At 40.0% G+C, this 10413-nt stretch overlaps 1 protein-coding gene across 1 annotated transcript; it reads right to left on the bottom strand.

Moving 5' to 3' along the window:
• Window positions 1–364: 364 nt before the first annotated feature.
• Window positions 365–5122, bottom strand: LOC113732582 (SUN domain-containing protein 2). Its single transcript, XM_027258463.2, has 2 exons — window positions 3842–5122; window positions 365–940 (listed from the first exon to the last, which is right to left on the bottom strand). The coding sequence occupies exons 1-2, from the start codon at window positions 4925–4927 to the stop codon at window positions 635–637; spliced, it is 1392 nt and encodes a 463-aa protein (XP_027114264.2). The 5' UTR covers window positions 4928–5122; the 3' UTR covers window positions 365–634.
• Between the last annotated feature and the right edge of the window lie 5291 nt (window positions 5123–10413).

Here is a 10413-nt window from a genome sequence, read left to right as displayed (position 1 = left end):
GGAAAGCAGATACAGAAGTTTAAATAAAGTGTCTGTTTCAATCTATTGGCAGTTGCATGAGGATTGAGATACATCCGACTTGCCTTGGAGGGTGATCTGTTAGCCATAATCTTACTTGGTCTTTCTTGTGTTTCTCGTGTTTTTATTGTGTCTGCTTTTGGGTTGTCATATTGTAAACTTGGCTTTTGACAATAATAGATAAGAATTAATCTTATATACATTGTTAATGTATATACTATCACCATTAGATATATTACACATGTACAAATTTCAAAATTTGAATTTAAAATTCAAAATTTACTTACGTATCATCCATCTAACCGTGATAGTGTATACAATAATAGTATATATAAAATTTACTCGATAGATAAATATATCAAATACCATTAGACATCTTTTCTGCAAGAGGAAAAAGATTAGGAAGCACATTTACACATCCACGTTTGAATAACTTATGAACTAGATACAGAGCCCAGCGGATAGAAAATCAAATTCCATCAAAAACTACATCTAATCTGTTAAAAGTTCAATCTTCCCATTAAAAATACCCTAAAAGACCCAAAAACTAAAACTTAACAGAAAAGTAACAAAAATTGAAGAACAGTTGGGGAAGTGGTAGCACACTGAAGGCTGATCAAGGTTGCATGGCGAACGTTGAAACAGAGTTGGGTTCCTGACCAAGTACCCTTAAGCGATATATGCATGTATGAGAAGGGCTACCGTGGTTGGATGAAAATTCAAACTTAATCATGTTAATGGCATTAGCACGTGCAGAGTCCACAACATCAAAAGTTTGAACATTGTTCTTCTCTAGGTCGTACACGAACTCTGTCAGAAGCAGCATCTTCTCAGCATCAGCCACAAGATCACTTGAATCTCCTTGCAGCCACCCGGAGACCCTGCAGTTTTGGGGAGCACTGGACCTATCATAAGCAACGCTCTGTCCAGGACAGAAGTTGAATTTAGTTTCAGTAACAGAAGTTCGAGGGCACTTTAAATTATGAGCAAATTAAGTATATTAGCAATTAAAAAACAGTCAGCAGCTAACAAACTAAGAAATGAGACAGAAAAGCCATCAGGGAAGTGAATGCACAATTCAAGTCTAGAAAAAACCAAAACAAGAGAATATAAATAACCAACCAGCTAAAGAGCACAGCAAATCCTCATCCACAAAGTACAAATGCCACCACAGACATGATAATGGAAAAATTTTAAATAATTCAGTGTCTTTGCTTGACTAATGACAAACAGATGAATACAGATGGAAGTAAATAAGAAGCAAAAATGTTATCGTGTACAGTGACCATTCACATGTTCACCTAAAGCAGAAAGTTAGCAAAGAATTTCCAAATCTCACAAGCTGGTTTACAGACGAAATGGAGTAGCTGCAAGAATGAACCATGATTGATTTTGTACTATACTTTTAATGGGTGCATCAACATGATGTGATCAGAGATAATTAGAACATTACTGCTCAGAGCAAAAAGTTGCATGAAAACAACAGTATACTTTCCCAAGTCCATAAGAATTAGATACTATTGACAAAAGGGGAATTAATGACAGATAGTTGCACTTACCAAAATACATGTTGCAGGACATGAAATATAGGAAAGTGCAAGAAATATTTTCAATCTTCCTGCTAACCAAATAGATAAAATGATAACCAACTTTTTCTCCAGTTTCCCGCTTTTCCTTGCTAACACAAACTACGAATATCAAATGCAACATTCAACCTAACTTCACACACAGGTGACCTGTGGGCAGATCCACAAAGATAACCCAAACACCTAAAATTTGACAAGACATGACTAGATTTGACACAGCCTAATCAATAGATGAAATGTACACTCTATCAAAAAGATTCACCAGATATTTCCTCTTGTCAACTCAACTCTTAATGAGGATTTCCCCTCTGAGAATGTGTCAATTTGGAGTGATCAAAAAGGTATTCATTCTATTTATTTCATGTTCTTCAATAAAAAGGCATTTTTTTGAGTCCTTTCTCTTGATTAATTCTTGGTTGAAGGTAGAAGTTTCTAGTTACAAGCGATCAATTCTATGAGAACATAAAATCCATGAAAGTCACTGAGAACCTCTAAACTAAAATAAAGAACCCCATCTGAATGAGTTTTTTTCAGAAGAAGAACTATAACTGCTCCTAGTGGCTTGAGACTTTCAAGGATATAAAATCCATAAAGACACATCCCTAAGTTTTTTTCAGAAGAAGAACTATAACTGCTCCTACTGGCTTGAGACTTTCAAGGATATAAAATCCATAAAGACACATCCCTAACATCATTATACAGCTCTTTTTTAAAATGTGTACAAGGTCCACTAACAGTAATAGTCTCCTGAACATCAAATGCTGAACATGATTAAGGAATAAAATTATTATGTATCTGGTCGCCTGTACCTCTGATTTATAATCCACTTCACTAAAGCAGTCAACTTCAACAATTGTGATGCAAAACATATATGTAAGTGATCAAGTGTACTCTATAACATATTTATCCATTTCATTATAGCGATCACCTTTTCCATGTGGGAAAAAATTCTTGAATCTTCTTACCAGCACGGAGAGTATGGAGTTCACATAGGGGAAAAAGAGAGTTGTTAGGTAAGATGAGTTAAACTCTTGCTCTTTTAAAGAAAACCAAACTATAACATGCACCCCTTTATTCTGTAAATACTTTGACGAGTCTTTTTCTAGCATTTAGACATAAGAATCCCTATTGCAAGTCCTACTGAACATGATCACCATCGACCAATAAAAGTGATGACTAACTATAAAGCATTCAAAAGAAAACAATTCATACAAGCTGAAATACTGATTCAACATCTTAAAGGCCAATGACCATTCATCCTCAGTTACCTCACACAGGCAATTTCATCTCACATTACTCAGATAGAAGTCTTAAGTGTCAATGCACAAAGCTGACGAGTAACCAAAACACATGCCATCAACCATACTATGAACCAAAGAAGCTCCAGATTGATCATGTGAAAATATCTGAACAGGGCACAAAAAGAATGGAAATCTAAAGAATGCGGCTGTTGAGGTTTTTACCAAAATTTAGAAGATAGTCATTATCCATTGAACTACACAACTAAAAGAAAAGAAAATATTCCAAATTCTCACAACTTTAAAGAAAGTTGTGAACATTCAAGTCATGCTCTAGTCAAAAAAAGATAACAACACTTCTTTGTTCACAATATTTTCAACAGTAGAGGTAACCATTTTAATTCAACATGAACTTGGTTCCAATGTACTAGCTAGACCAACAAATAAGAATTCACATCTTTCTGGTCTCACAAATAATGCTTGTTGACAATTTCTACTTTCTTCTGTTCTACAAGCACTGACAGACAAATCGAAGAAGCCATCAGACCAGTAGGAACCCAACTCTAATTATTAGAACATAAATTTTTTCCTATTTTGTTTGATAATGTAAAAAAATAATAATAATAATTGAATACCAGTACTGCATACTTCCTGAGAGGTTATCAATGCAAAGACCGATACTTTCTCAGTTACCCTAAGCTTAAATACTAAGGTATCATCTGATTTGGTCCGCATTCCTAGCTTACAACCAGTCTTTGCTTAAAGAAGTCAATTACAGTAATCCATAAGCAACTAAAGAAAAGAAAAGAAAAATGAAAATCAGCAACACAGCAATTAGTTCAGGCATACACTGACCTCAAATGAAACAAGTAATCAATCAATTCAAGGACACACATAAGTTGTACGTTCTGACAATCAACGACAAAAAAATAGTCTCATCATAGTAAAACTTAGAAACTTAGATGAATAGTAAAAACTAGAAAGACATGACAACATCACCTCAGCAGCATGTTCCAGCGTTACAGCCTCAGGAATGATTGCCGTCCTCAGTTTGATTTGCACAAACCCACTGCTACCTTTAAGGGGGAAACACTGACCAGGTTCGCCAAAACTTGGACGCAACATCTTCTCAGCATCACTGTAAACCTTGTGCCGATTGGTCAGCGGGATCCAACTAGGCCCACTTATCAAACCCCCCGGCGTATAGGGCTCTGAATGCTTCAACACCATGCCTCCAGCAGATGCCAAGGCATAGTCCACTCTCCCTAATCCATCAGCTGCATGCTTCTCTATCTCCCGCTCCACGATCCCCCTCGCGAAAACTCTAACCTCATCAAGACTCACTGAATCCCCACCTTTTCCCTTCTTAAACTCCTCCAAAAACTTATTGAATTCCTCTTTTGATAACCAATTCTCCATCTTTCCTCCCAATTGACCGACAAAACTTTCCAAGTCAACAGTCCTACTACCAAGTTCTTTCAATTTTGCTTCAATTTCCCCACTCTTCGCATCAATTTTCTCAAAAATTTCACCTTTAACACTCCCGATCTCATCCCCAATCTTCCGATCAAGAACGTCCACTTGCACCTGCATCATCTTCATCGTCTTCGCCGTAGACTTAATAAACTCCTCCACTTTCTCCATATTCCCCTTATAATCTCCAGGAACTAAATTAACACCCTCCCCGGTTAGCCCCCCATTCTTAAGCGCCAATTGTCTAACAATATGAGCCAACCCCAGCAAAACCACCAAAAGCACCAAATTCTTCGCGAAAATACTAATTACAGTCAACCACCACGGCTTCGCCGGCTTTGAACTAGGTTTCCGAGCGGTAGCCGTGGCCCGCCGAGGAGTAGGTCCGTTATTAGGCAAAGATTTCCTACCCAGAGCAACTGCATCTCGGGCTGCATCGCCGACGGTTAATTTCGCATGGTCAGCAGCGGGTGACACAGTGGTAGTAGCAGCGGCGGTGAAATTGTTGGGTTCGGTGGCGAAGTCAACTGAATCGAAAGGCTTTCTCTCGACGTGCCGGCGGCGAGCGGTGGTGGAGGGGTTGGCGGTGATGGAAACTGTAGAAGCCGACATTTTGGGGGGAAATTTTGAGGAAACCCTAGAAGTAATTGACGGAAAAATTATTTCCGAACTGGCGAATTTGAGAGAAAGCGGGGGAGAGAATCGAAAGTGACTATTTATATTTGTTTGGATTTGGAGGGCTTTGATCGGATTTGAAATTCTAATCGGCAACAAAGACGCAAATTGTAGTTGAAGGGTATAAATAAATGTTAACTGTCAATAATTATGGAGGTTAATATATTAAGCACCGATTAAGTGAAGACGGCCCTGAATTTTTCTTAAGGTTACAAAAGTGCCCCGAAACTATCAATTTCAGCACTATATGATCTCGAATTATAAATTTACATGATCTATTCCAATTAATAAGGTGCTAGAGGATTGAATGACTAAAAATTCATTAATGTTCATGGATCTTTTTTTTTTTTTTTAATGTTCATGGATCTAGATAACTTGTCAAAATGTAATAAAATAGACTTATATACATAGATCAAGAAACGCTCAATATGCATATATGATTCAGTTGTAGAGAAAGGAAAAACATTTTGCCCACTTAATAAATTTCAGGGATTTTGACTAGCTTTTACTAGTTAAATTCCTTAGTGTCAAATTGATTGGAGTACATCATGATGAAATTGTCAATTCAAGGATTGGAGTATATCATGATAGAATTGTTCGTTTAAGGATGCATTGTATTAAAATTGATAGTTTAAGGGGTATTTTGCAACATAGAGAAAGTTTAGTGGGTATTTTGCATTTAATTTTGAAGCACCCCTAACTTTCACAATGTCTCACTCTCTATATCACTCTCTATTCCACTTTTTATTATATTGTTATTTCTCCTTCACAAATATCATATTTTAATTCTTTTTGTTTTCTTACAATCCAACAACTATTAATTGAATAATATATAAAATTTAACAAACTCAAAAATAAAATGCATAAAATGAGATTTTTTTAATGAATTTTTTGCTATGTTTTTTAATTTTATATTATATATTACTTTTTTGAAACTATTGTATTTATTTTTTATCTTGGTTAATAGTTATTAGATTTTAAGGAAATAAAAAAAAACTTAAAATATGATGTTTATAAAAGAGAAATAGTAATATAATAAAAAAATCGAATAAAAAGTAACACAAGGAATGAAATAGAAGATCCACTGCGTTTTATTTCTCGCTTCCAGTGTCATCATGTGCAAATAGGCCCAAAGACCTTAATTAATGTCCTCATATCTAGTCCATCTTCTTCTTCTTCTTTTTTTTTTTGACTTGAAGTTATTTAGATAGAAACTTTAACAGAAAAGAAACTTCTATCGTTTTCTTATGACACCTTAAGATATTTGACTCTCGATTTTAGATATTTGTTTTGCTTTGGTGATGCGCAAAAATATATAAATACATGCTTTTGAGAATTCAATTGTTACTTGGAGGAATAAATAGAGCAAAATTGAATATTAGTTGTTTGGCCCCAAAAAAAGTAAGGTTTTAGATGTACTTGATAATTTTCTTTTATTTTGTTAAAAAAAGGAGGTAAAGTTTAGGGTCAAAATTTTAAACATTCACTGAATAAAAGGACATATATTTGAAGAATTAATTACATTTACCTCCTTAAAGTTTGACCAAATTGCCAATTTACCTCTTAGGTTTGGCCAAACTAGGGAATAGTCCCTCAAACTGAGAAGCTCATAAATTCATAATGAATACACCCCTGCCATTACTTCAGTAATGTCAGATTCTATAATAGGGATGTATATGAGTCGAACCGAATTTGAATAGTATTATATTCAAACTCAACTCAATCACTATTGGCACCCTACTCGATGCGAGCTCGAGCTCGATCAAGTTAGGGTAAAAAAACTTGAACTCAACTCGATATGGTTCGAGTCAAGATCAAGCCATATCGAGTTCGAATACTCGATGCTGCTTTTGAGCATAGAAGCTCAATCAGACCCCATTTTCGAGCCTTTAAGCTCAAAACCTAGAGAATGAAATTGAATTGTGTCAACTTCAATTTTGATCACTAACCACAAATTGTGTCTACTTCAATCTTGAAATCAGATTTTGAAAGAGGGAGGCCAATCGCTTGAAGAGCCCGCAGGAAAGACTGAGGGATGAAAAGCAAAGAAAAAACACGGACCATGGGGATGCTCGACTTGGTCAGGCACGAAAGAATACCTTCGACCGTCTACCCAGGAACAGACCCTTTGAAAGAGAGAGGGCCTGGACTTCCCTCACAGCGCCCAGGGCCCAGGTCCTCGCGGTAATGGAACAGGAAGGTCTCTGTCGATCCCCCCGACAATTGGTTGGTAATAAGAGTAGAAGAGATCAAGGTTTGTATTGCGTTTATCATCATGACGTAGGGCATGATACAAAGGATTGTCATGACCTGAAGAAAGACGTCAAAGAGCTGATCAAACAACACTTAAAACAGTTCATACGGAACAGACGAACTGACCAGAGGAGAGGGGAGTATAAACGGGAACGTGCGAACTACTCATGCGACCAACGTCGGGGTCCTCGGGACCGAACTCTCGAACAGGAAGTGCAGAACTTAGCCGGGGTAATCAACACCATCGCAGAAGGACCTATCGGAGGAGATAGTCAGGTAGCCCGGCGGAGCAACCGCCCCTTTCTAGTGGAGAGAATCCGAATAAACGATTGAAGATGTACGAAGAGATTATTTACGGTCCTGAAGACGCGGTACCTCTTGCTTCCAATAATCACGAGACCATCGTGATAGAGGTTATAACGTGCAACTACAAAGTAAAGAAGGTGTACATAGACAATGGGAGCGCCGTCGATGTGTTATACTATAAGACCTTTAAAGAACTGCAACTGGAAAACAAGCAGCTCATCCCAATCCAAACTCCCTTGATTGGTTTCGCAGGTCCGCCGGTAAAATCAGAGGGAATGATAACTCTCATAGTCATGGTAGGGGTGTCACCAAAGTGCTGAGCTGCCCCGGTGAATTTTACGGTGGTGAAGGAACTATCGTTATATAACATGATTCTGGGACGACTTATCCTGAACGCTCTACGAGCTGTCTGCTCGACTCTGCACCTCAACATGAAATTCTCTATGCCCACGAGAGTAACAGAGGTGCTAGGAGACCCAAAGGTAGCTCGAGCCTGCTACATCGCCACTCTCAAGGGCAAGGAGAAGCTGGTAGCTCAAACAGCCTACCGGAGCCCTGGGAGCCAGCGGAGAAGAAAGAAAGACTGGAGACGGATGAGAGACTGCTCGAACTGCCGATCTGCAAGGAATGGCCGGATCGTGTGGTCAAGATTGGCTCATGCTTGAGCGAACTGACCCGGAAGGCGCTGGAATCCCTTCTGGCGGAATATGCAGAAATCTTCGCCTGGAGTGCGGATCACATGCCTGGGATTTTGTCCGAACTAGCAGTTCACAAGTTGCACGTAGATCCCAACGTTCGACCTGTGAAATAGAAGAAGATGAACTTTACGTCCGAACGGAATGAGGTCGTCAAGGAAGAAATAGGTAAGCTATTAGAGGTAAAGATCGTGAAAGAGATCTATTAGCCGACCTGACTGGCCAATCCTGTGCTAGTCATAAAAGACGACAAGGCATGGAGAATGTGCATAGATTTCACCGACTTGAACAAGACTTGCCCAAAGGATAGCTACCATCTTCCTCGAATAGACCTCTTCGTGGACTCAATTATGGGGTACGAGATCTTCTATTTTCTAGATGTCCTCAAAAGGTACCACCAGATAGCCATGGCTGAGGAAGATCAGTAGAAGATCTCGTTCATCACTGAGTACGGTACCTACTGCTACGTCACCATGTCATTCGGACTAAAAAACGCAAGTACGACCTACCAAAGGCTGGTGAACTGGCTGTTCGAAGATCAAATATGTCGAAATATGGAGGTCTACGTGGACGACATGCTGGTGAAGAGCAGAACTCAAGAGCAGTTCATCGCGGACCTTAGAGAAATCTTCGACGTCCTTCGGAGATCGTGAATGCGGTTGAACCCTAAGAAATGCACTTTTGGGGTCAGGCCGGACAAATTCCTAGGATACATGATATCCAAAACCGGAATAAGAGCCAACTCTGATAAGGTAAAGGCCATCATAGATATGGCTCTCCCCCAGAAACATTAAGGAAGTGCAGCGACTAGCTGGTAGGATGGCAATCTTAAACAGGTTCCTATCGAAATCGACAGTTCGAGGTTCTCCCTTCTTCAAGGCCCTAAGAAGAGGTCCCCAGTTTGAGTGGACCTCTCAGTGCCAAAAAGCATTCGACGAACTGAAGGCACGCATCGCCAAATTGCCTACCCTAACTTCTCCCGAACAGGATGAAACTCTGTTCATCTACCTAGCGGTGGGAGAGGAGGTAGTCAGAGCGGTGTTAGTTCGGGAGGAAAACAAGGTCCAAAAATCGGTGTACTATGTCAGCCATGCTCTGCAAGGGGCGGAGATCAGGTATTCTGCGGTTGAACGGTATGTTCTAATGCTAGTTCACGCAGCACAAAAACTTTGGTCATACTTCCAGACTCACCCCATCGTGGTGGTGACCGACCAGCCCTCGAAGCAGATCCTGTCCAAACCAAACATGTAAGAGAGGATGGTCAAGTGGACTGTAGAACTGTTTGAATATGACCTTGGTTACCAGCCTCGGACGGCCATCAAGGCCCAGGCACTGGCTGACTTCATAGCGGAAGGTGTCTGCTTTAGGCTGCAAGGGGTCGAACAGTTAACAGGACGAGCTGGCACTGAACAGATCGAGGCCGAACAGGCCGGAGATGCTGCCGAAGCCAAGGCCAAACAAGCCAAAGAGGCTGCCGAATAGACCATCCCAACTTGGACGTTGTATGTCGACGGAGCTTCAAGCAAGGAAAGGTGCGGAGCTGGGGGAAGAACTGGCTTATACCTTGAGGTTTGACTTTAGAGTTTCCAATAATGAATCCGAGTATGAAACTCGGATGGAGGTAGCTTGAAATTTGGGGGCTGAATCACTAAGGGTCCATAGCGACTCGTAGCTGATAGTGAACCAAGTCTTGGGGAAATACAAAATCAAAGAAGAGCTGCTGAAAAAATATGTCGCCAGGGCGCATGAACTGAGAAGCCTGTTCAAACAGTTCACGCTCAAACAGGTTCCTCGGAGTCAGAATAAAAGAGCCGACGCCCTTTCCAAGCTGGCCTCCACTTCGTTTGGTACATTGAACAAGGAAGTACTGGTAGAGGTCGTCAAAAGGCGAGCGTATGAACAGCCGGACACTGCAGTGATTCAAGTAGTGCACTCATGGATGGATACTATCATGCGCTACTTAGCCAACGGAGAGCTCCCCTCAGACAAGATAGATGCTCGAAAAATCCTCCTCAAGTCACAGAGGTATGTGCTCACAGATGGAGTATTGTATAGGCAATCATACTTACGTCCGTGGTTGAAGTGTGTGACGCCTGAGGAGATGGGCTACATCTTGCGCAAACTGCATAAAGGCATCTGCGAAAATCATGTTGGCCCGCAGGTTCTGGC

The sequence above is a fragment of the Coffea arabica genome, chromosome 2e, assembly GCF_036785885.1.
Source record: "Coffea arabica cultivar ET-39 chromosome 2e, Coffea Arabica ET-39 HiFi, whole genome shotgun sequence".
Taxonomy (NCBI): Eukaryota; Viridiplantae; Streptophyta; class Magnoliopsida; order Gentianales; family Rubiaceae; genus Coffea; species Coffea arabica.
The sequence above is the reverse complement of the archived record's forward strand: the minus strand, read 5'-3'. Positions and strand labels throughout refer to the sequence as shown.